General features: G+C 32.8%; 1 protein-coding gene across 1 annotated transcript; it reads right to left on the bottom strand.

Annotated features, from left to right (window-relative positions):
* Positions 1-1,171: 1,171 nt before the first annotated feature.
* On the bottom strand, positions 1,172-27,615 carry LOC128202235 (kinesin-like protein KIF21A). Its single transcript, XM_052901809.1, has 3 exons — positions 27,225-27,615; positions 24,785-24,838; positions 1,172-2,122 (listed from the first exon to the last, which is right to left on the bottom strand). The coding sequence occupies exons 2-3, from the start codon at positions 24,820-24,822 to the stop codon at positions 1,867-1,869; spliced, it is 294 nt and encodes a 97-aa protein (XP_052757769.1). The 5' UTR covers positions 24,823-24,838; positions 27,225-27,615; the 3' UTR covers positions 1,172-1,866.
* Between the last annotated feature and the right edge of the window lie 209 nt (positions 27,616-27,824).

A 27,824-nucleotide genomic window follows, 5' to 3' on the forward strand; every position in this document is an offset into this window, starting at 1 on the left:
CATAATAATAAATAATACGGTGAATAGAAACCACGACAATCACTGAACAAAGCGACAATGCCGCAATGTGCACAAATAAATGTAAGGGCCACATCATACATGGCCGGCGTGGTTTTGACAACCATTACGACGATTATCAGAGGCGTGAAACATGGTAGGGAATGGAAGGAGAGGCAATATTAAAGTACTATTACATCAGAATGTATGTACATAATATAGGGAAAACTCTTCATATCTCTGTCTCAAAAACAACAAGACCATGGCTAGGATTTGTGTGCGGATTAAAAACTTTTGACGCAACATCGAATTTCGAAAAACAAAATTCTCGATCGTCGATACTAAAAGTGTCAAGTCTAACTTGGCCCTAAATCTATGAAGCGTCGAATCCAACATGGCAGACTGTTGACGCGCCACTTCTGCATAGGCGTCTAGCGTCAACACAACTCACTCCATACATCTACAGATGTTCAACTGTCATATTTTTAGAAGAATGGGGTCAATGGTTTCCAACAAGTTCTAACCACCTACGAATATATTTACAATTGTAGGCACCAATTGCCCTATACACGCAATGTTTTGAAAGGTCTGCCCATAATTGTCGACAATAGTATTAGGGGTTCTACTTTAGGTTTGATTGATGTAATATTATATACTTTTGTATTGAAATTATTGAATTTTAGACAAAAAGAATAATACAAATAAAGCCTTTTCGAATAATTAATGTTGACTTTACTTATATTTTAAATTCGGGGATGTCCAACTAGTCTCGAACTCCATAAGAGTTCTTATTCTATTATCATCAACATTTAGGCATACCTGAATTTAAAACATGAGTAAAGCTGACATAAATAATTTACGATAGTTATTATTTAACAAAAACTTTTTTTTGTAGTAAGAATTATTTAAAAAAATGAAAATTGCCACTTGGAATTATATATTCATCATTCCAAATAACATAATAAAAATACATTAATTTGATACACTATAATCATAATATCACAAATAATGTTTCTTTTTCTATCAATATTTACCTCTTAAAATAATTATTAATAGTAATTCAGACATAATTATAAAAAAAAGCAATTTCAAAACAAGCAACACAAAAACTTCCAGTATGTTATATTTGTAATCTTACAATCACTATAACAACGTTTAAAAGGACATAAGTAAGAGTTACGTAGTGATATAATATATATACACACATACACGTATATCTAGCAACAAATAGTATGTTGGTATATGTTTATTTACATTTTCAACCGACTTCAAAAAGAAGGAGATTCTCAATTCGGTTTTTTTAATGTTTATTATTTCATAATTCCGTCAGTAGTAAACCAATTTGTAAACTTCTTTTTTTATCTGTTAGGATATACTTTTGCATTAGTTTCATAGAAGTTGTACAAAATCAAAATTAGTATAATAGTTTAGTTTTTTAATGAAAATAAATGGTTTTGCTACAATTAAATTACGAGTATTAAAAATGTATTCATTCATAATTTACGTTTATGAAACAATTACCAATTTATGATAAAGTCTTATTTAAACGCCACTCATAAACAATAAAAATTTGTACGGATCCCTACAATACAAACGAATAATCAAAAATATTTATATATAAAGGAATATTCACAGAGTACGCTATCAAAGAAACTGAACGAAAAGGGCTCCCATCCTACATACACGTATGAGAGCAGTATCAGCTTAGGAACACAATGCTTGACTGTAGTCTAGAATGAACCATTAAGCATTAAGAATCTTAAAATCGAATCCCAGGAATAAACTTTTGATTTTTTTTTGAATTGTGTCAAAGGACACGTAACGCTATCGTACAATAAGCCATCAATCAGAGGATTTGGAAAATAACGATTATAAAAAGTTACCAATTTCACTGACCTGACCATACGCGAGTACAGTAGCGTTGTAGCCGTCGAGTGCAGCTTCCACCAGCTTCCTCACGCAAGTGTCGTACACATCCTGCTGCGTGATGTGAGGATCGAAGGCATAGTCGAAGGAGAACGCGCGTTCGGTGCCCAGCGCCACGCCGCCCTCGCCCGCGGCACCGCCAGCTCGTGCACAGACGCCGCATCCCTCTACCACCTCTGCTGGTGTCTGTGGTCGAATTCTGGGGAAGAAGGGACAAATTAAAAAAAACTACACTTGCACAACACATGCGTTTTTACTTGTATAGCATGAAAATTGAATAGTAACCCGAAATGCTCTATCCGTATACTTTGGTTATGTACTAATGACTTCATTCTAACTTGTTGCTTTCGTAAAACTGGCTTAGTACTTTAATTTAATTTATATTTGTAAATCACCGTGTCTTGGTAATCTCTTATGGACTCCCGCGATACAGGTTCGCCTAGTGCGGGCTCCAATGTACTCGCTGTTGTAAATTTCTTATATTTAATAAATGAATGATGGTAAATGAGAATCAAGTCAGGTCAATCGGACCATTGCGATCAATTCAGTAATATCAGTGTTTTGCTCTTTTTAGGGTTGAATAAGCTGAGTTGTGACCATTTTGTGTCACAGTGGCACACTCATGAAAGGAAAATTTTTTTACTAATTTTATGCATTTTATTTTTTATTTTTATTTTTTGTACATGTATCTTTTTTTACTGTGCATTTATGTTTATTGTTGTTTGTGTGCAAATAAATGTAAGTAATGCAAATAAATTATCTATCTATTCATCAGGAATTAACCATGAAGGTGGATGGATGGCCACGCGAATGTGAATTTAGGGGATTTGTAATCAGTGAAATTGAACTTTCTCTTGTTAATTGTTAAATTGTCGCATTTAAAGGTGAACAAAAAATAAATAGAATTTATGTCCGTGGACGAAATATCCTCAATCGCAGTTTCCTTAGACAAGTAGCATAGCAAACGAATCGTTGTGTGGTCCCGTCATAGAATAGGCCACCCCATCTTTACCCGTGGGTGTCGTAAGAGATGACCTCAGGGAGGGCGAAGGATGGGCAGCACCGTCCTTCTTCATCTCATCTCCAAAGCCAAACTGCGGTTGGCAATGCGCCTGCCAAGCGTGGCAACTACTGGCAAACCCCCCAAGGGGGAAGCTTATGTTCGACAGTGGAAAGTTAAAGACTGGTATGATAATGATGAGTCATGAGCGACTGTGACGCGATTGTGAGCCTCACTGCTTACACATAAGTTAAACCATAAAGTAGTTTTTTTATACAACTTAGAATGGCAAACAAGCTGACGGCCCACCCGATGGAAAGTGGTAACCGTCGCCTACAAGAGCAGTACCATTGACATAACAGAGTATACTGTTTCGCCCATGAGTTGCTTGCCATTCACCCCCCATGCGTTGCCATTCCTGAGGACTCAGGTGTAATTCCTCCGTACCCAGTAAATTCACGCCATATCTCACCCTTCAAACCGAAACAGCTATGCAAACACAACTGCTTTACGGTTGAAACACGAATGAGACAGAGGTACCAAAGCAATCGACTTTTGCACAAAGATTCCCTCTGGTAAATTATTAGTAAAGTAGTTATTACAGATAAATCACTCAATTTACCTAAATGATCACGTTAGCGATAGAATTGTTGCCATTTATCTGGGGGCAGGTTATTAAAATTCTGAAGAAGGCGACTACATAATGTAACATGCCATCTTAATAAACAGAACAATGCACGACGATTATAAACAACTGTCTATCCAAAGTCCATAACATCAAACAACTAGCAACAGGAGTACTGAACACAGCAATACAAAAGAAGGAAGTCGCAATCGTTTCATTATACGCGCTATGAATCGCTCGTATTGTCTGGAACAGTAACATTGCTATGCGTAACTGGAGTCATACAGTTCCATCAGTAGGTTATGATTGCCGCAGATGGTAGGAAGTTGCAATTATTCCCGCCATGAGACTGTGCGGTTAGGCGACGTTGCAGACAGCGCGGCGGGCGGCCATACTTACCGCTCACCGGAATATAATTATGTGTTATGACTTGTTAATTTCTTATCCAACAAATTTTTTTTTTACTAAAATGGTATTAAACATACATACAGACCAGCCATTTGGATTGATGGTAAATAGTTACAATAGCACGTTAGAGCGAGGTTGTCAGGTGCACATTACCGATCCTAAAGTAACTTTAAACACCCTGAATCTAATTTCTACTTTTTATTATCATAATTTTCATATATACATTGTTTTCGGGATATCAGCGTGTTTTTGATCTGATTTCATAACTTTTTCTTTACTCTTTAACTTGTTTGAAATTCTAGATAAAATGATTCGTCTGCCAGTAGCTAATTATTGAACCCATGTATATAGGAAATTACACCATTTCCAAAGAAAATAAATAAGTTACAATACATTCGTATTTGTATTAAATTTAAAATAGCTGTTATTTCTTCTTGCTAACCAGAACCAGTATTATTATTAAATCTATGCCTAGACAATTGTAAAAATGTAACATTCACAGAGATAGAAGTCCAATAAATAATTCATTTAAATTTTAATCGAATTTGTGAGAAAAAGGCGTGGCTTATGTGTTACATATGTTTATTATAAAAATGGGTTAGTTACATGTGTGCGTGTTGAGTATTCACTTATATGGCAACCGTACTCGGTAACTCGGTATCAGATAAATTAGAGGTGAATGTCATTAACAAATGTGAATGCAGTACATGCACTTACATTGTGTGAGTCAACTTGAAAAAACCCATGCATGTGGAGTATAGGGGATACTCCCCTTATGGCTAAAAGTAAAGGCTTATACATAATAATTTGAAATGGTAGTAATATAAATGTCGTGTTACCTGGAAGGGGAATCACGAGGAGTATCTATGTTTATTTCAGTTTCTACCTCTTTCATAAATATAATATAAATATAATTAAAAAAATATATAAATACTAGCCGACTCGGTAAACGTTGTTTTACCATATACATTATTTCTAGAACTATACATGAAAATATATCGTACTCCAATTATTATATTCGAAAGTCATCTTGTAACCATATTGCGGCATATAAAAATTGTGATTAAACAACAGGGGTTGATCGTAAAAGCGTGAAAATTTGAATTTGTATGTATTTTTCAATGCTAAATCATAATAAAATAAAAATAAAATAAATTGTCCAAAAAATAAAATATTTAGGGGTGGGATTCGCCCCTATCATTGAGGAGTGTGAAAAATAGATGTTGGCCGATTCTCAGACCTACCCAATATGCATACAAAATTTCATAAAAATCGGTAAAGCCGTTTCGGAGGAGTTTGGTAACAGACACCGCGACACGAGAATTTTATATATTAGATAATTTGAGACACCATAATATATCAGAATATAATAAAACTATTTAATAGTACTTATATTATAAACGTAAAAGTTAGTTTGGTTAGTTTTAGTTATCGATATTTCCTTGGGAATGAGAACGGTACGTTCATATAAAATGGAGTCCATAGACGGAGAGTGCTTTAAGCCCCATTGACTTTACCGTAAAATATCCCATACGCTCGATATTGTATATTAGTTTCGTTAGTTTAATACTAGCTGTTCCCACAGTCTATGGCTACTCGAATGCCTAATTTTATGGAAATTATTTGTGCCGTTAAAACACCAAACGATATCAACCAAATAAACCCATTTCAGGTTTATTTTTATTTATTTATATTTTATTGTATACACTAATAATACATAACAAGTATGACAGAGGTAAGCTTATGTACAAAGACGAGCTTAACACTAAAAAAGTTCTCTTTCAGCAAACCCAAAAGTGAATAGGAGCATCACTGGTTTATATTAGTAAAGATTATAAATGTTATTGTTTATTATTCGGCTTCAAAATTTCGGATTTTTATGGCTGTTGTTATATCGCTATGCTTCTTTAATAGGTAAAAATGGAATGGTAACCCCGCCTGCACTATCGGTATACACCGACAAGGCACCATTGGCAGATGATAGGTGAGAAGGAATGCAAGTCAGTTGACCCACCATGAAGACGACAAGAATTTACCATGATGGTTTCCAGGGAAAACCGCGTGGAGGTCGACCTGAGAGGATATATTGCTAGCAATGGGGCTATTAGACCTCAGTACTAATAATCCCTTTACCCCTATCGCTGTGCTTACACCCTAACATGTCTTAGTTACTCTTGGCAAAACAAAGGTGCATTGCGCTCGCCAATTGCGATTATACTGCAGGCGGGGGCTATTGTCCGCAACCTCAAATATACACAATGGAGCGCACGCGAGCACCGAGTTACCAAGGAACGTTACGTACAGAGTTGTTCAATAAAATATAAATGTTGAAACAATTGCATATAAACGTGGAGTTAGAAAATTGAACGAATCCTCGTTTTTCCTATTATTATTATTGAAATACGGGCTTTTTTTTTAAACAAAATAACACGTAACACTGCGACATTTTCATGATCTTTTGTGTTCGCCCTTTTTTTAAAGTTCGCTCCTAATTCCTATCAGTGATAGGAATTTTAAGATTTTTTTTTTTGTAGCAATGTTTTTATAGTGTCCCTTTTCACGTTTATATTTGAATGGGCTACAGCCACAAAGTGCTGCGGCGTTTCTTCCTCATTGTGACAAAATCTGCAAACACTTTTTGGCATAAGCCTTGTTGGGCCATGTGCTTGTTTAGTTTGCAGTGTCCATTGAGAGTTCTTATTACACATACATAATATTTGTACTTAAAAAAATTTCTTAGAGTAACTTTCGGAAAAAAAATCAGGGCTTTCGAGTGATTTAATTCTGGCAACAAGAGTCAGCTATTATTTGCTGCTTCTAAGTTTTTGAGGTATCTGAGTTTTAGATTTCGAGGTATGCTATAACAAGGTTTACTCTTTCTATACTTTTCTTTTAATTTTTAAGTTATTAAGATAAGGCCTCATCACTTTTTTGTGGAATCGCTATTACATAATCAATTGCAAACCGCTTTTAAGTTTTACCAGAGGGAGACTTTGTACAAAAGTCGATTGCTTGGATACCTTTGTCCCATTCGTGTTTCTACCGTGAAGCAGTTGTGTTTGCATGACTGTGTTTGAAGTGTGGGATGTGGCGTTAATTTACTGGGTACAGAGGAATAACATCTGAGTCCTCAGGAATGGCAACGCATTGGGGGTATCATGGGTGAAACAGTATACTCTGTTATGTCTATGGTACAGCTCATGTCTATAGGCGACGGTTACCACTTTCCATCAGGTGGGCCGTCAGCTTATTTGCCATTCTAAGTTGTATAAAAAAAAAGTCTCTTTGCAATAGACGGTTTGGTCACAACTTATTTAAAAAAAAAAAAAAAACTAAAGGATTGATAAGTCAGCATTATGGATGTGTTTAGTGCGGAGAGTTTCTGCTATTAATAAACAGATGCACACTAGTTTCTATATTATTATACATTTAGATATTTGCGTCGTCCATCTTTGTCTATGGAAATAACCAAGTGCAGGCGTTGTAATGATACAACGCCTGCACTTGGTTATTTCCATAGACAAAGATTAATTAAGTGTTGAAATTTTAGACTGCAATGACATTTTTCTAATGATAAACACAAACCGCTTAAAGTTTTAATTACTTCATCAACAGATTTATTTTTATCATCAACCGACTTCAAAAGGCCGGAGGTTCTTTAATGGGTCGTATTTTTTTAATGTTTGTTACCTCATAACTCCATTAGTTTTAAACCGACTTGGAAAATTCTTTTCTTATCTGAAAGAATACTATACTTAGAGATTGGTCCCATAGAAATTCTATCAAAATGAATTCAGTAGTATAGTTTTTTAAATCAAAATAACTGGTTTTGTCACAAATTGAAGTCGGTGATTTTGTGGGACACAATCTTTAATTATTGTCAACCGCTTTATCAACCGATTTCAAATAAAGACAGTTTTTCAATAAATCTTAAATATTCGCTCATCAATGCGCTTGAAAATTTTTTTTAATGATAGACTTTTCCCTAATTACACATTTATAACACTGCCAAATTTTTAACACGATGGTTTCCAGGGAGACCACGCGGAGGTGGACCTGATAGGGTATATTGCTAGCAATGGGACTGGTAGTCCGCATTTCTAATAAACCCTTCCTCCCCTCATGTATGTGTTTGCATAATGCAATGCAATTATATGCGTCGAATTTACGGAGATCTTTTGTCTACATAAATATATAAATTCTGTGTTGAATTTAGCCTTTCGTTTACATAAATAGATCTAAATTAGGACAAGCTACAGTCATATACCGTAAAAACGATAAAAAATTCCATAGATTATAGCCTATAACCATCATTTTACCATCGATAAACCGTAATTACAACTTCACAATTGTAATATATATTATATAGCTTTTCTTATAGCCATAAACACTCGTTAGGTAGCAATAAGCTCATTAGGCCATGGCCAGAAGTTAGAATTAACGATCTAACCCTATTTTACCAAGCATATTCATAAACATACTTATATTATTACTTTACCAGAGGGAGACTTTGTACAAAAACCGTGTCTGCTTAAGTACCTCTGTCCCATTCGTATTTTTACCGTAAAGCTATTGTATTTGCATGGCTGTGTTTCGGTTTCAAGGGCAGGGGATATGGCAATGAAATTACCGGGTACAGAGGTATAACACCTTAGTCCTCCGGAATTGCAACGCATGCAGAGTATCTTGGGAGACACAGTATACTCTGTTATGTTCAAGGTACTATTCATTTCTATAGGCAATGGTGTCCACTTTCCATCTGATGTGCCGTCATCTTGTTTGCCATTCTAAGTTACATCATATAACAAAACATCGATCTAACAATTTTTCATTCTTTGACTGTTTTTAATCGGATTACAGACGGAAATACTCAAATTGACTGCATTTTTCTTTTTATATAAATTAGACATCTTCCTGTTATCAATTCTCTATTATGTTTGTCTTAAATCCATCTCGAAAACAAGAAAGTTCATAATTGGCCTGTATTATGTGTATGGGTTGGTCACATAACACGAAAGAACCGACAACCGATGTGGAATAAAGATCCTTGAGTGTCGGCCCCGTATGGGCAAATGCAGTGAAGGACGACCACTCACTAGACGGATTGACGACCTCAAATGCACTGCAGGGAGTCAGTGGATGCAGGCATCTCAAGACCGTTCCTTATGGTAGTGTACGAGGGAAGATTATGTTCAGCAGGAACAAATAATAGCTGAAATGATGACATGATGATGTGTATGTTATACGATATCAACGCAACGCGATTTTGATAATTATTTGAAAGAAAGAAAGAAAGAAAGAAAAAACTTTATTTTACAAGAAATATGTGACGGCACCCACACAGGGGTTAAAAAAAAAATCCATATATTAAGAATTATAATAAAGAAACAACACAAAAAAATATTTATAAAAAAAAAAATATATATATATATAAAATTGAAAAAGAAAAATAAAACGATTCGTATTATAACAATTTCAAAGTTCTTAGCATCTGGTAAGATATCTGATTTAAGATTTTGCCATAATTTTTTTGGATTATTTATGTTATTATTGATATGCTGATCATAATATGCCTTTTTTTCGCAAGATAATGCAATAGTGGTGTGACGTTTAAGTTCCTTATAATAAGTTTTGTCACATTCTAGTTTAGAGTTGCGATATTTATTATGGGCTTCATTCCGTAATTTCATTACATATTTTACGTTATCAGTAAGCCAAGGCGTAGACCGAGTCGTAATTTTTTTACTTCTAATTGGAGCATGGAGGTCATAAAGTTGTAAGATTAAATTATTTAAACTCAATACCATATCATTTACTCCACGGCATTCGTGTATGGAATTCCATGGTATTGATCTCAAATCTTCTTCGAACAGATGCGGTAATATATCCTTTAAAGGACGGTATTTTAAAATTTTAGGTCGCGGTTTATCTTTTTTTACTAATATTTCGCAGGAGATGAATGAATGGTGGCCAAGGTCAGGGACATGATCCACCGAAATATTTCTAGTTTGTGCGTCTGTACATACAACGTCTATAAGTGTTTGACTATTATTTAGAATATGAGTAGGTACAGTAATAATTTGCATCAAGCCACAACATTTTAAAAAATCATGTAATTTTTTAGTTTTGCTATCATTAACTTCAATCATATTAATATTGAAATCACCAAGCAGAACGACATTATCACAATGAGCAAAGGAACAGATACTGTCCATGATAGCATCTAAAAATATTTCAGAATCGAGCCATGGTTATACCGATAAGCAATTTTTTATTGTTTAAGCTTAGAGTCAACCACAATTGTTCAACAGTTGGATGACTTGGATGCGCTTGCACTCGTGCATTTATATCTGTTTTAATATAGAAGGCGACACCTCCGCCACGCCCCCCGCGCACATCGTTCGACCGTGGCTGGTGACGCAGTCGGTATCCAGGCACAATTGGTGCGCGTCCTTCCTCCCCTGGTCTTAGCCAAGTCTCATTGACAGCCATAATGTCAACTGCGTGGTGATTCATCGCCAGAAGAAATTCATCATGTCTCGTCCCCAGTGAACCGGCATTAATGAATCCAATTCTTAAAAATTTATTTCGGCCCATCATACCGCGTAATAGATTTTCTTTCCTGTTAATCAGGGGACGAGATGTGAATTTATTGTACATAATATCAATACATATAATATAATAACCAAATACAAAACGGTTGTTATTCTACATTTATTACCAGAAAACACACACCTATCAATATATACAATGTATAAATGTAATAAATATATTATAGTGAGACTAATTTTGTACCATAAACTTTCGAGAGGGTAGCGAAACACACACACACACAAACCAAGACCAGTTGTTAAAATAAAGATAATCGTAAACAAACACACTTTACAAAAAACAAATTTAAAATGGTTAATAAGTTGACAGTAAATTATGAGAAATAACAGTATAAAAATATTGCTACGTTTATTATTTTGATCCGAAAACAGTGACGAGATCTGATTCGCTTCGTAATAGGTGAAAGGAGCTAGTGGTGTCCTTCCTGGTGTATATACGACCCCGCCTCGTCCACACAAATCTCCACCCGAGACGACGACCCGCTTCGCGCGCTTTTTGAAATAGTGCCCTATTGTACTTGGTAAGGCGCTCGTTTATATAGAATGGACGTGGAGTCTTTACCTATTGTATGTCTGACAATACTTCACGCAAGATTAAATGAAACATTCATGTATGTATTTGTGAACACTATTGTATAGTTGTAGACCCTTTACTTCGATATTTCCAGGTCATTGATGAGCAATTCCTGGTCCCTCTCATTTAAGTCGATCTAAGCTTTTTTTTAAATACAATCAGTTCAGCGCGAAATGAAACAAAGCAATTCGTCCTTAATAATTTTCAATTCGGCTATAATTTCACTATTTAAATCCTGTTTTGTCTCCGCGGTAGAGTCATCCAAGATCTGCATTTGTTGTGTTTCATTTTTCTTCATTCTGCCAGGAGGAGGCCACACTAGTTAGCTCTTTGAACATTTACGGCGTCCGATGTAGGTTCTTGACGTTTAATTTAAATGAGCGATAACGGACACTTTAGAAAACTGATATGAGCACTAAAATTTTACCAGCTTTTGTTTTGAATCCTTTCACTGTTTTATGCTCGGATAACGAACAGATTGAGTCACAACTAATAGATTAAGGGAAAAAAATTAAAATAAGCAAGCAGCACCACAACCAGTCAAGACACCCAAAGGCACATTACATAGAGTTTGTAAGTGTATATGAGATAACGGCCCACCTGGAAAGTGGTTCAAATGATCATGGATCAAATGAGGGGGATAATGAATAATGCGTCAGATTATAAAATAGTCTAAAAAAAGTAAGTAAAATTAAAATGGGGGACACTAGGAAACATTCAAAAAACATATTGGCGATAAAACAAAGTCGTCATCTGCATTTGTTTGTTCCTTTGGCAGAGCGGGCGAGATAAGGAACTGAGAAACTATGCTTTAAATCAAATGCGACAAAAATTTTGGGGGACACTAGGAAAAAAACGTTTTACTATGTGCGACATTTTGGTTTTACTGTCCATTAGTATTTTTTTATGAAAGGTTTGTATATAAAATATATTGTAATAATTTTTTTGTATCTAGATAAAATGCTACTAATATTATAAATGTGAATGTTTGTTTGTTTGTCGCTCAATAACTCTTAGGCGACTAAACAAATCCGTTCATTTGAAATGAAATTTGGTACATGTGTAGGTTATATTTTTATTTGACGCTTAGGAAATTTTATACAATGAATAAATAAACATAAATATACCTAATTCACGCAAACAAAGCCGCAGGGAACAGCTAGTAAGTGGATAATTGTTGAAACTACTGATTCAACAAACCATTAGCGTAAGTAGTGCTGTAGAAATATTTTTTCTGTGACTTTAGTGACATGTCATTTATACAATTCTATAAAAAGTGTGTGTAATTTAGTACTAGCTAGTGGCAATTTAGTACAACAATACAAGAGTTAGGTGAAACTGTCGACTCATACCGACACAAAACCGGCCATTCAAGCAACGGATATGTCGAAGAATTGTGTCAATGGTTCATGAATGACAGCGTATTTGTATTGCGATTTGCCGGCCGTGACTGTGGTCCTAAAGAAATTATGTCAGTTAAAAGTACATTTTTCTTCATCATATATATATATATATATATATATATATATATATATATATATATATATAACATAATAATAGGGTAGACAGAGACTACCGAATGTGTCACTTGCTTCTATTTGACCCTGGCTTATTCTTTACATTTAAACAAAAACCCATGTAGAGTTTATTATTATTTATACTTACTAATATTATTAATGTGAAAATTAATTTGTTCGTTATCTCTTAGCGCCTTTACGGCTAAACTAATCACTATGAAATTTAGTACACAAGTAATAAGAGAAGAAGACAAGAGAAAATATACTATTTATCCTAGTCAGTGAACATATCCCGGTTACGTGGACGAAGTCGCGAATAAATGCTAGTAATAAGATTACGAGATATGCATGTTGTATGCAATGCTGTGATTTTCATCTTTTTAGATTCAGATGTGGTAAACTTCGAAATATTGGGACACGTCTTGAGGTTCATTTCTTATTTTCAGACTTGTATATTCTAAGACCAAACACCTTCATCAAGATCCAAATATCTTTGATAAAATTTTCATATTTTTATAAGTTACCTTCAAAACCAGTCTAAACTCCAATTCTACGAATTCGTGTTTGAATCATTTAAATATTCTAACAGTTTCGTATCGCCTACTAATCGCCTATTTTTTAAGTCGCTAGAAAATCAAAATTACGTATTAGGTTTCTTTGAAAATAAAATTATGAAATTTGCTTAGAGATTGACACACAGTAACAGATAGAATCTATTGTTACTAGAGATCTAATAAGCACTTAGGATATGAATTAATATTGCAAGATTATAGCGAAACTGCATAAGGCAATGTGGAACGCGTGTGGGCAGATAGAGCCAAAATACGAATGCAACCGGACTCGCCTACAGACAGCCACCGCGGATGGCGTGGGCTGCGGTGAAAACTATAACCTCAGAATATCATTAGCCCTTCCAAATTGCTTGCAGGTGTGTGAAGGTCAATATTTATTCAGCAAGGTTTATGTGAATAGAAATGGCATAGCTGACGGCCCTCCTTAATAGAAAGTGGTTATCGCGGCTTATGCACACTATAGAATACACTGTATGGTTTACCTCTGACCACTCAAAAATATGAGTGGGACAGAGGTGCCCACGTTGATGACCTTTGTACAAAGGTTTTATGCAGATCATTTATTTTTTATTAAACAAAAATTTATTATGACCTAATGCATGTGGCATGTAGGCACCTCGCCTGCGCTATTGGTATACGCTGGCATACATGTGAGGCTAAAACAGGAGATCTACCATTAAATGAAATTCCAAATTTTCGGACTCAAGTTCATGTTTTCATTCATAGCGAAATCGGTGCAGTAAATGTAACTTAACATTTTGTTTCTCATAAATCTTACTACAAAAGTTTAAAGGAACGATATTTCAATATTTTTAAACGGTATGTGAATGCAATGAAAAATTTTTTATCGCGTTAAGTGCCGATAGTGTATTTAAAATATGTATTATGTAATTTTAACTTGAACATTATGTTTCCTTTGGCCCCGAAATTTCGTTAAACATTTCATGGCAGGCTCTCTTGTCAGTTAGTCCATCGTGACGGATTCATCAAGAATAAAGCACAATGGTTTCCATGGCGTATTGCTAACAATGGGGCCTTTAATCCTCGATCATCCAATTCAATCCTTTTCTAAATTGAGTAAAATATCACATAAAATACACACAAAAAACACAATCGAATTGAGAAACTTTTCCTTTTGAAATAAATTCCTTGTCTTCCACTGGCCTATTTAATTTAATAGTTTTTTATTTCGATTACGTAGTGATCTCTATAAATATAAGAACAAAAAGTTACCATGTTGAAACCAATTAGTCATAGTCACAGAAACAATTTGTAGCGTTACAAACATGTTTGACTACACCCTTATATAGATAATCCGTATTGATTCTACATTTATTTCCTGTTAATCCGTACATAGTATTATTAATTATTTGTTCTAATAATGTAAATTTAAAAGTTTATATGTTTGTTAAATTTTGGTGCTTTAATGACTCGTGAATCGTTATGAAATTAAGTACACATGCAATATTTGAAATGGACAAGAACATAAGCTTTTTATTCTGGTAAATCGACATATCCTAGACAGACTAAATAGTATGTACAAAAAAGTTATATTACTAATATAATAACCCAATGAAGTACCACGTTCGTTATTCACTGTTTACCTTAAAGGTTGACTGGTAGAGAATGTTACTAGAATTAAGTTCACCTTTTGTACCATATTTTCTTTTGGTCAATAATGTTATTTAAATAAGTAAATAAATAATAAAAATCTTACTAACATAATAAAATTATAACTAAATGATGTCTGTACATAGAAGATATATAAAAGAGTTGAACAATACAATCAGAAATAATAGTTTCTAGAATTTTTGTCTGTTCCGGAAATATGCAAAAACTGCATCAATTTGAGCATAGTTTCACTGCGGTGTTATTGAAAACATAACTTAAAATCTGGTATCTCACAAGGATAATAATTTTAAGTTTAAATTCTAAATAGACATACAATGTAAAATATTCCTTGTGAGTAGTAAAAATAAAGATTATTTATTTGTTTTATCTTGATACGCCATCTAGAAATGGGTACCTATTTTCAAAATCCCTCTTCACAAATTAAAAATCAAAAGCTCGTGAAACAAAAAAATAAAATTTGGCGTGAGAATAACTATTATCAACAGGTTACACGTTACGTAATATTGTCTAACCGACATTTCAATCGAAATGCAACTTCGGTGGCTCGCTCCATATTTGGCGCTACACTTGCAACCATTAAAAGTTGACAATGGAAACAATAAGCCATTTTAAACTCAAATCCTTTGGAATAAGAACTAAACAAAATACACTTTGATCTGACTTTTTTCATTGCTTGCCTTGTGCACGTGTAGTGAATATTTAATGAATTAACTTAGCACACACGCTTTGAATTTTACACCTTGTAATAATGTAATAGGGAGGGATTTACAATAAAAGAATTCAAGAATAATAGGATGCATTGCGGCAAAACAATAAACACAGCAGTTGAAAACAGAGAAGGCGCTAACAATTGGCGGACATAGCGCCTTTGGTAATCAGGAATATCTAGACTGTTACGTAACGTAACTGTGGATAGCAATTCTTGTTGCGGCAACTTGGTGAAATATATTGTTTTACAGCATGTTTGGCGTCTGTGTCTGATATTCACGTTATTTATTGATAGACCTAAATAAAATAATAGAGATTTGTTGTTATTGTTTTCTGTCTTATACAACTAAGATTCTTAGTCTAAGAATAGCAATGCTGCTTAGGGCGGCCGACATGGCAGTGATAACTTCACCTGAAAAATTAACAGACAACATAGACAGGGTGGCCAGATTCTGGTTTTGATTTTTACCCAAGTGCCAATTTTCTTCTTCAAATCTTTATTCTTTGATTGTATTCTTTTAGTTTATTACCTCATAACTCAGTTATTTTTAAATCAATTTGGAAAATTCTTTTTAATTTGAAAGGATATACTTAAAGATTGGCTCCAAAGTAATTATAAATTATTTGTTCCGTAAAAAAAAAACAGCAGCTTCAATTGCAAACATAGAAGTAAACTCTATCGATTGTAAAAATAATTATAAATATCGGTTTAAAATTGATGACATTCAAAATCGAATAACATAGTGACAAAAAAAAAATAACAAAACAAAAAGACCTATATTTTAGAAGTCGCTAAAATAAGGTTAACGGTGGGTTGGTATACGTAATTCCGAACAAAATAATATGTCCAAATAAACTGATTTACGTAACGTCTGACATATTGGTGGTAACAAAAAAACTAGATCAATATTATCTAATTTAGTAAAACTAGGCGGACTAGGTCAACGCTATTGATTGTTTTGGTAGGTATATCCTCGACACCCACGTGTCCTGTTAAATATTCATCATTCTCTGTCTAAACTATCAAATGCCACAATGACGGCCTTTTATATCACTTATTATTGATATATGTATTTATGTGATCACAAATAATGGTAAATATATTTTTTTTAATGTATGAAAATGGAACGGTAGTTATACCTATCGGTTTATGATGGCGACGTATTAATGATAAAGAGAGAATAGGTGAAAACGAAGTCAGGTCAATAAGTCCATTATGACATCAGCAATGATGAAAGACATGCGACATTTTTTTTTATACAACTTAGAATGGTAAACAAGCTGACGACCCACCTGATGGAAAGTGGTAACCGTCGCCTATAGACATGAGCAGTACCATGGACATAATAGAGTATATTGTTTCGCCCATGATACCCCCCATGCGTTGCCATTCCTGAGGACTCAGGTGTTATTTCTTCGTACCCAGTAAATTCACGCCACATCCAAACACACATCACAGCCATGCAAACACAACTGCTTTACGGTTGAAACACGAATGGGACAGAGGTACCCAAGCAAACGACTTTTGTACAAAGTCTCCCTCTGGTCTTATGAAGTAATTAATCAAATAAGTACTGATTTTGTGTATAAACTTACAGAAGTACCATTTATGAGTTCTAACCATTCACATGTATATTTAAATACATTCAAACTATTGAACTGAGCAATTTACATCTGCTAGTTTTCTTATTGTATACGATGTTGTAATTACATAGTGCATCCCGCCTTATCCTCATACAAATGCATCCACATTCCAACATCTGCAGGTTAATTGCAATGTTCTGTCATAAACGCTCAAACATCTCTGCGAATCAAGGTTAGTACGGAGGAATAATAAGGGGCGACACGTTTAGAACGGTATTCACTAATCAATCTTATACACAAGTAAAGCTGTCCGTTGACAATACACATAATAGAGTTTAAAAAAGAAAAAATAAGTTTGTGCTCTATGACCATGTTTGTTTACTTAGAAATTAAACAAAAATTACTACAGAATAAAAGTAATGAACAACAAAAATGTTCATGTTCAAAATATAAAATTATAGCAAAAATAACTTCAATTATAAATATAGGTAATTTATTTTTGATACAAAATTAACAAATTTGAACTTAGCTGATTTTTGTGATTATGCGGGCATTTGGGTTCAACAAGTATGTAGGAAAAAATTGTTTGGTCTAGCATGGTAAATAGACCAACGTACATCGGTAATACAGTTTGAATCGTTATAAAATTAATAAGAGACCAATCCAAGAGTAAATTTTATCGTATGCCAAAAGAATTATAGAAAACGGTTCAGAAATCAATAATCGCGTAACACAGTCACAAAAAGACCAGACAAATTAATAAATACATATATAATATAACCTCTTCTTTCAGAGTCACTTAAAAATTGCAAGAATGCGGACGGAACTGGTAGCAAAAACGCGATAAATATCTACCATCATAATTAAAGATGTTAAAGTAATAGTGCTTTAATGATCTTAGTCAAGATTTATAGATAGTGTAATAAATTACCTCTCGTTACTAGTTAAAATGTTTGCGCTACTTTAAAAATGCATCTAGACAAGTGAAACGGGTTGTTTAGTATATAGTCATAGATAATATATTACACTAGTAGTATAGTTCAGAAATGTCAGTTTTAGGTCACGCTATATCGATATAAAACGCAGCCCTTGCGTGCATAACTTTCTGGAAACATTAGGGTATACATTTGTTAAAACTCAGCTCATCAAGTTTGATGTATGTTCACTTAATTTGTAAATGAATATACTATTCATGAAAAGTACAAAATCTAATAAACTTGTTTATAGCTAATGAAGGCCGTTATCTTTTTCTTTTGAAGTAAATCCCAAATTCTTAGGAGGAGTATATAAAAGCGCAAAACTTGGGTTTATTTAGGGTTAAATTTTTAAAAGGTAGCATAGAATTCAAGAAAAAATGTAATCGATGTGTTCGAAAACTAAGTCTACCTTATTATACCAATTTACCTTAGATATATATTAAACAATCGATATTTTGGTTCATATATGAATTATTTCTCTATTTAATTTCATAATTACGTAAATTATTTAATAGTATAAAAGTAAGTAATATTAAGATATTAATAAATCAAAAATAGTATAATATTAAGAACAAAAACTATTACAATACAATACTTTTAAAAGTGTTTTATAATCATATACTAACGGGTAGTTAAAATTAAATTTAGAAGTTAAAATTAAGTATAAAATATAAAAAATAAGTATAGGAATATAATATAAATACATATAATATAAATATTAAGGCAGAATACTTTATATTCGATATCTATTACTGACATTATTTCTCTCATGATTTAGGATGTCTTCAAAATTATGCATTTCCTGCTGCGGCATAGACAGAGAATATAATTTAAACGAGACAAAATTAAATACATAATGAAATTCTGTACACGGTCTCGTCATATTGGAGACGTGACTTCAACTACGTTAGTTTTTCATTCACTAACGTTCGAATACTATGCATGTACATCTTGAATTTTAATTGCTGGTTACTAAAAATGTGTTAGATTTATTTTATTTCATGAGCCATAACAAACTACTGAGGTATTAAACAACTATTTTTTAACCGTGACTTCGTTCGTGTGACCGAGATATGTTGACTGACCGGAATAAAAAGTACTCGTATGTCCTTATTTCTTTAAACTTTATTAACCAATAAAATATGGTACAATATAGAATACCTATAGCTTTAAATCCGCCTTGGACTTAATGCTATAGGCATTCTCTACCAGTAAACCTTTAGAATGTGCATAGATACTCAATCTCAAATATGTTTACCTAGTTTAATGGAAACTCGTTGAGCTATTTATAAGGCACTAAGAGGTAACGAACTAGTTCATCATATCAGCCTTTAACTGTCCACTGCTGAGAATAAGCCTCATCCAAGATGGGGTTTGCCAGTAGTTGCCACGCTTAGTAGGCGGATTGACAACTGCAGTTAGACTTAAGAGATGCTTTAAGAGGAACGCTGCTGCCCATCTCTCACATTCCCTTGTCAACTCTTACAACACCCACGAGAAAGGAAGGGGTGGCCTATTATATGGGGGGACCACACGTCGAACTAATTCACTTAGTATGAATTATGTACAATAAATTGCAAGAGGCTCAAACTCTGTAAAAAATAAGTAAGTACACAATGTTTTATTAATCGTGTAATTTTTAACCCTTCCAGAGCTCAATAAAAGGAATTTTTACATTTATCTGTAAATTTTCATTATTTGTGTTCTGCCCCTTATTATCGTCCCTTACATTACCACTCACAAATTTTGCAGGAGCAATAAATGGTATTATGTAATATATTCTATAATAATTTGTAAGAAATACTCTTTATAGACAGTTAACGGATGCAAACAGCAAGTGACAATGGCAAAATTATACAAAACATAGATTACATCATTTACGCCACGCCTCGCGGCCGGCATACAATGTCGCATCGTTATTCAAGATTATCTAGTAAATCTTAGGAGTAATAAAAAAAATATTACCTTATAAATTATAGTTTGCGCTTTTAAGCAAATTCAAAAAGGAATTTTTCATTTCGTCTATATATATTTTTATATGTATTTATTTAATTGTACTTTTTCACTAAATGTGTCTAAAATATGCTTGATGTCATTCTCTACCAGTTAGCCGTTACGCTAAACAGAAAGAGTACTTAAATGGCGGTGCATTAATTTAACAAAACAATTTGTAAATTAAATAAATATTTTACAAGATTAATACATTTTAAAGATAAATGAACATACAAACATATAGAATGTTAACCAAGGGACTTTTTGAAGGAACATTTGGTTAAGTATATATGTATATATATGTTAAGTATATATATATATATATATATATTATATCTTCGTTAAATCAGAATTCATCTCGATATTTCTTTTTACAATTGATAACATTATTGTTATCCATTTATCGTTTCGGATTTACTCCCGTCTTGGTCTGATGATAATTTTATGACAATTACTTGTAATATTTATGTATTGTTTATGAAAAATCTTAAGTTTTTTTTATTTCTTTTCTTACAATTACAAACGACTAAACATGATTATGTAGGAAAATTTTCTTTTAAAATCCGCACATGGGATTTAGTGTGAAGGTTTATGTCTGTCAATCAGGCGTCATGCCCAGTTATACACTTTGTACAATGATAAATAACCAGACTCACTTTTCATACATCTTCATACAAAATAGGCTAATTTAGGTAAACACGAGTTAATTATCTATCAACAAAGGCTTGTAGCGTGTCGAGAGCTGAGTACAGTGTAATGCAATATGCACGTTCATAGTCATAACAACAATACAAACAAGTTGGTAGCTATTTCTCAATTTTCAATACACTCAACGCTTACCTTCTCAATGACAAAAGATACAATTACCATAGACAAGTAGTTCTTTAGGTCAAGTATTGCCGTATTTATGTTATGTAGTATTTTACTTCATATGCGAAACATTACCAATCATGTGTAATGTTGTTTGTGGGGTTCCGTAAGACAACGTGTAAACAGAACTTTTTTTATAGAAGGCTCTATCTTTCAATATGGCCGCGATTATTTTTCAATAATAGTATATTTCAGTAACAGTTTTTATAGTATCAAATATTTTTTCTTAATGTTTGTTCCTATATTTGGAAAATATTGTCTTGGTAATCCATTTATGGACTCCCGCGATACAGGTTCGCCTATTGCGGAGTACTCATTTTGTATAGTCCTAGTGTTTAATAAATAAAAAAAAAACATCGTTATCATAATTTTCACTTTTCTTTGAGTTTGTAGACAAAAAATCAGAAATCTGATTCATATGAAAACTATACCTGTTAGAAAAATAAAACTTAACTCCACGGGTTTGTGGTTTCCAAAGTGTACAGCTGTATAGGTGTTAATTTTTGAATAACACGGCGCAACCTACAAATTTCCGAAATCTTTTGTAATAGTAGATACTTGAGTTACAGTGCGGATTTGTCATCAACGAAACTAAGTACCTGAGTATTTACCTACTGACAGTCTACGATGTAACAGTGGATTCTGTTTGCGGTGAAAGAGGCCAAAAGTAATCAGCGATAATTTATTCAAGGTCTCCCAATATTAGTATGGCGAAAATGTTTCATCAGATATTTCAAACTGTACACAATAAGGCTATTTAGAAAAGTATAAGTCTGTAAAATAGACGTTAGGGCTTGCTTGTTTTACTAATATTTATGTAGTTGGTACAAAGTTAGCAATAAACACTTTTGGATGTGAACCAGGACAGTTTAAGTGCTTACAATAGATAGACTTATATAAGGGCACTGACTTAGCTAGAGCTTTTCCCAAGGAGGCAGCTAACTACTGTATCAAACACTTCGAAGTTCCAATGTCACAAAATGTAACTTATTTTATTTATTGGCAAATTTTTTTAGAGGCTAAATATATTATTTGGATGGAGACTTAGTTCCCAAACTTATCTCTTAGCTTTACTTAGGTATTATTTACGTAGCCTTCTACAAGGTCCCTCAGGAGGAGGTGAACTTACGAGTAAGTAATCTCGTTATTGATATTATTTGTCGATCAATTCCTACAGAGATGTCAGATTTCGTAAACAAGGTTAATTACAACAAGAGACAAGCTTTTAGTATGTATTATATAGAATACGGGAGTTTTTTGTTATTGTTACATAATAAATCGATAGACTACGTTGGAGGATTATAACTAAAAAACTTTTATGTATCAACCACAGGGATTAAATATTTTAGTTGTCTTCTTTAACAGATTTCAAAAAGAAGGTAGTTTTCAATTTTGTTTGTACTTTTTTATGTTTGTTACCTCATAGATAGATAATCTTTATTGTTTCCTCCATAATATTACAATAGTAAACTTATTATAAATACAAACAATTACAAGAAGAAAAAAATACACTGAAAAACAATGGGCGGCCTTATCGCTAAGAGCGATCTCTTCCAGGCAACCTTTGGATGGAGGCTTCATAACTCCGTCAGTTATAAACCTATTTGGAAAATTCTTTTTTATTTGAAAATTTGATATACTTACGGATTTTTTATCAAAATCGATTCAATAGTTTTTAAATCAAAATAACTGGTTTTACCACAAATAAAGATTTTTTGCTGAATTAATCTTGAATTATGACACTTTTTTTTTTTTGTTATTTAACCGGTTAAAGGACTTTTTTTTTAGTTTAGTATTTCAATTTATATTATATATATAACGCAGTGTAAGACGACCCCCACTAGATGGAGTGACAACCTGAAATGTATTGCAGGGAGTCAGTGGATGCAGCTAATTCAGGATCGTTATGGCAGTCTATGGGAGAGGCTTATGTCCAGCAGTAGACGGATAGGGGATGAGGGTGTCGAAAAAAATATGATTTATAGGTTGAACTGGCAAGAGAAGGTTATGTTGCATTTTCCAAATTTTCGATACACTTTTCATAAACATTTCCAAAACATACAAAATCATATGCTCATGTTATATGCAAAATGAAGTTACACTGAAACAGTTCAGTGCAGTAAAATCGTGGAATAGAGATCACGTTCGTGGTTTTCCTTATATTTAAGAATATTCTCGAAAGAAAACTGCGATCTTGAAAGGACTGCAGCTGCGGTGGATGGCATTAATATTCTAGATGACAATGTACTAGATCTATATTAGAGCTATGCTAATTCTGCCCTAACCATAAAAGAATAAATGTGCCATTTATCTTTATTGATGGTTATATGGTTTAGTATATTTTAGTGCTGTCAGATTGTACTAAAAAGGAAGTTCTCATTTCGATCAATCTTTTCGCGTTTTATCTTTTCCAGATGTGAGCAAATTTTTAAATAATTTCAAATAGGGGAAGGTTTTCAATTCGCTTGTATTTTTAATGAGTATCATGATATATATACAGCCTTTAACTGTCCATTGCTGGACATAGTATCTCCCTTAAGGGGTTTTGCCAGTAGTTGCCATGCTTGGCTTTGGAAATGTTATAAGAGGGACGCTGCTGCCCATCGCTCGCCCTTATTTAGTTAGATTTTACGAAACCCATGGGAAAGGAAGGGGTGTTCTGTTCTATGCTGGACCACACGGCCAATGTGATTAATGGTCATGTGAGTATATTATGTAATTTCTGCGTTAAGTTTGTTATTTGTATGCCAATTCAAGCTAGCTATGACCGAAGTTGTAACAGAAGTATTGTCGGTCGAAGATTACAAGAGGGCCAGTTTGCATGTAATTTTGATATGAAAGATGAGATTTGATTGTAATATTATTAGATATATTTTGAGTCAAGAATGTCATGTCACGAAAATCATAAACCTATTTGCATGTCTTCAGTATTGCTAGCGTTCGTGGGGTATGGTGGCCGTTTACCGGCAGATGGACTGTATGCTTGATTGCCTTTGCTGTATTAAAAAAGAAATACAACGCCAGCTGTCGACACGCACCGGTATAAAATGTAAGAGCCATAGAAAGAGTAGGTACTATCCTCAACCTATGGTACTCGTAAAAACAAAGCAATAATAAAGTTGCTCTATGGAACACAATCTGTTCTATCGAACCTAAAGTTTATATGTACGACTGTCATTAGGAATTAAGAACCAAAAAAATCTACTTATATTTATTTAACTGTATTGAGCTAAGTTTCAATATGTAAAAATATATATATATTGAAAATTTATATAACTAGGTTTGCTAACTACTAATAATGAAAATATTATAAAATTATATATTTAATATGAAATTGGCATTACAATTTAAATCAGCGCTGTATAAGAATCTAGATATGAATGATTTTATATTCAATAAAATGCTACGATACTGTTGCTGACTGGGGAGTTAAAATTCTCTATACACGAATCACACAATTTACTTTGCATAACCCGAATTCAATAAATCTCTTGCGTTAAGGATGTAATATACCGGATGGAGTAACATTAACGAACTAGATACATAATTTATATTTACATTGGCGATAAAAGTGAAAATATATAGAAAAAAAAATTCGATTAGATTTACTAACAATCTCCTTTCTTTCCCTTCCTTCATGCGTGTGCCATAGTAACACAATCTCCTTTCTTTCCCTTCCTTCATGAGTGTGCCATAGTAACACAAAATGGTCACAACTCTATCGAGTTTTTAGCCCGAATTATATGAACCATAGATCTGAACCATAGACCCGTACAGACATCTATCCTCACCTGACTGCGACGCGTACACTGGACTCGTCACTAGCCATGACTGCAAGCGACCACCTGTAAAAAAAGAGTTGTAAAGTGAACAATTGTAAACTTACGTAATAAAATAATAGAACTATGACGAAAATAAACGACCTCTTGTTGGAATAAGCATGCTTGTAAGTTACTTATAGGTATCTATATTATTTATAACTAGTTTTAGCTGCCGCGACTTCGTCAGAGATATGTCGATTATGATAGAAGGTAGTGTATATCGTTTTTATTTACGAAAAATTAAACATAATAAATACTGAATGGAAGTTAGTAAATAATCATATTAATCACAATAAAAAAAAAATTGGAATAAAAAAGGTTCAGTTTGGACTACACGGTGAAATCATATAATATATAATACTTAATATATTTAGATTCATTTATGAATTTATGTTACACATTATGTAGCCAAATCATCTAAATGAATATTATAAAGAGGAAAAGTTATATTTTTTGTTTATAATGGACAAATAAAAAAAATTATTCTATCACTTATAGAAAGCTGTATTAAGAATGTGTAAGATGGGCTATATATAATTAAAAAAAAAAAAATTAGACATCCCCAATCTAATAATATAATTATGATGAGTTGGTGTAACTATGTAAATAATATGCCTTCTGTACATAAAATAGCAACTATTTAGTTTCACTGAGATATGTCCTTAGAAATATAATGAATTTATTATTATTAATATTATATTATGTTTAATATGATTTACATTTAAAATAAATATTAAATGATGGCATATTTAAGGGAGAGTTTCATAAACTGTTAATTTCTTTACTAAAGTATCTTATATTTATATTTAACTGTGTCTTTATCACTATGGTATGGATATTTTGTTGCATTATAAAAAAGGTTTTGTGTTCAACTCTCAGCCTAAGTCAATTTAGGAAAAAAATATTTTCTAGTTTTGTGATCACAATCAAACTTTTACATGGTTTTGAGAAGTCGTACACTGATATAATATCTGATGATAAATACATATAGCCATGGATAGCCATGGTAAGGAAGGAGAGGTGGGAGGGGGCATTGAGGGGCAAAGCCCTACCTTAAAATTAAAAGTCCCGAGAAAATAGACAATACACATAGAATAGACAGACTCGCTTTTTATTATGGCTTCTGCACTATCAATAATTTCTTTTTCCCTACCTTAAACTTCAGTTTAGCTACGGCCCTGTAAATGAATATAGGGTACATTTACTCTAATGTATGTGTGCATAGCCCTAGGATACAGTTAGATACTCATATTTATGTAATTATCATCCATACAGTACATATATATTGTTATTTAATAATAATATCACACTGCTTTAATAAAGAATGCAGATAATAAATACCATCTCTTTCCCATAGCATACATGGAAATAGATGGCACACATACCTTAAGGGATATAAAAACTAAACATATGATATATATTTCTACTGTGATGTCACTAGATCTGACCCCTTTAGAAAATTTAGAAAATACCGCATGTAACACTGTTTATAATAATGTCCATAAATATTTTTTATATAAACATGTAGGAACTTTGAATCTAAATTTAGATGGAGTCTAAATAAGCTTTTTGGAACACTAAGGACTAAATAATATACCTATATTTACAAAGTATATACAGTGGATATATCTATTTATATCAATGTTTAAGCTTTTCCTTTTTATTCACATTTTTGTCAATATGTATATTGTTTTTCTGGTTATTACTTGTAAATCTATATTGTAGGACTAAGTTATGTATGTTTAACATTTTAAGTATTGTTATTACTATGCTTAATATTGTTTATTACAAAAATATTCTAAATGTTTTGAATATGATCCTAATAAGTATTTTATTAAAAACATATTTTTCTCCTTGACTTGTAAAGAGCCTAGATTATAAATAAAGATCTCCAGTATCTATAAGTAGAAAAATAATATTAATTAGGTCAATAATACATACATAACATCAAAAAGTAGAAGACTTAATTCTAAAGGTACTTATAATCTTAAATACTTGGCACAGTTAGTAAACAATTGATAATGATTATTACTTATTACAATATGTAATTAACATTTTTGTAGACACAACACTGAATAAAATAAACAAAAATAAAAAGTTTTTGTATTAACTGATTATATTTTATGACTTATTATCGGTTGGTTTTATTTTCAAATTAATAAATTCAATAAAAAATATATGTTAAGATGTTTATTAATTATGCAAAATATAGAAAATAGATTATAGAAGGAAGTAAGAGTCTACTAAATTAGGCATTGCAGTTTAATTATAAGAAATGACCACTAATACTTTTTTTAGTATCTAGAATAAAATTAACGGAAAATTCACTTCTAGAGATATCTACGATATTCAATCTAGTCTATTACAGCTGATAGTACGACCATACTGTTATCAAACAACTCGTACTCACCACACTGAACTTTAAAACACTCGATTCCCCGTTCACTAGATCACATTTCACAAACAAGTTAATCTAAACATTGCGCTAGATCGACAGAGACCAAATTTCTTGTACATCTTTCACCATAACAATGCAATTAAACTATCGCGATATGCCGTATTGCGTATCCTCCAATTACTTTTCACTACAGTTTCTATTTTACACTGCTAAGATATTCAGTGAACAATTTAATTTAATATTAGCAATTAAAAAAGCCGTCCACCATTCACAATAGTCGGCTTACAAAAAATAACAAGCGATATCAATGATAAATCGAGAAAGAGGACGACGACCACTGCAGAACCGAAATCAAAAATCAAATCCGACCAGCCGTCATCCGTCACATCAAACGTCAAACTGACAACATAATTACTTAACTAAACTGACTGGTGTAGGAATTAAATGAACTGTCGTACTGACATTCAATGATACCATTATTAAACCAAAAATCTGCTATTAAATATTACTGCGGCACTTCGACGCTTGTAAATTGTATTCATGTGAGTTTCCTAAATTTTGTGAATTTGCGATACTCGCCTAATGTAATTACTTAAGAAAAACTAAAAATTG

This window comes from Galleria mellonella, unplaced genomic scaffold (assembly GCF_026898425.1).
Source record: "Galleria mellonella isolate WM207_F2 unplaced genomic scaffold, CSIRO_AGI_GalMel_v1 utg800, whole genome shotgun sequence".
Taxonomy (NCBI): domain Eukaryota; kingdom Metazoa; phylum Arthropoda; class Insecta; order Lepidoptera; family Pyralidae; genus Galleria; species Galleria mellonella.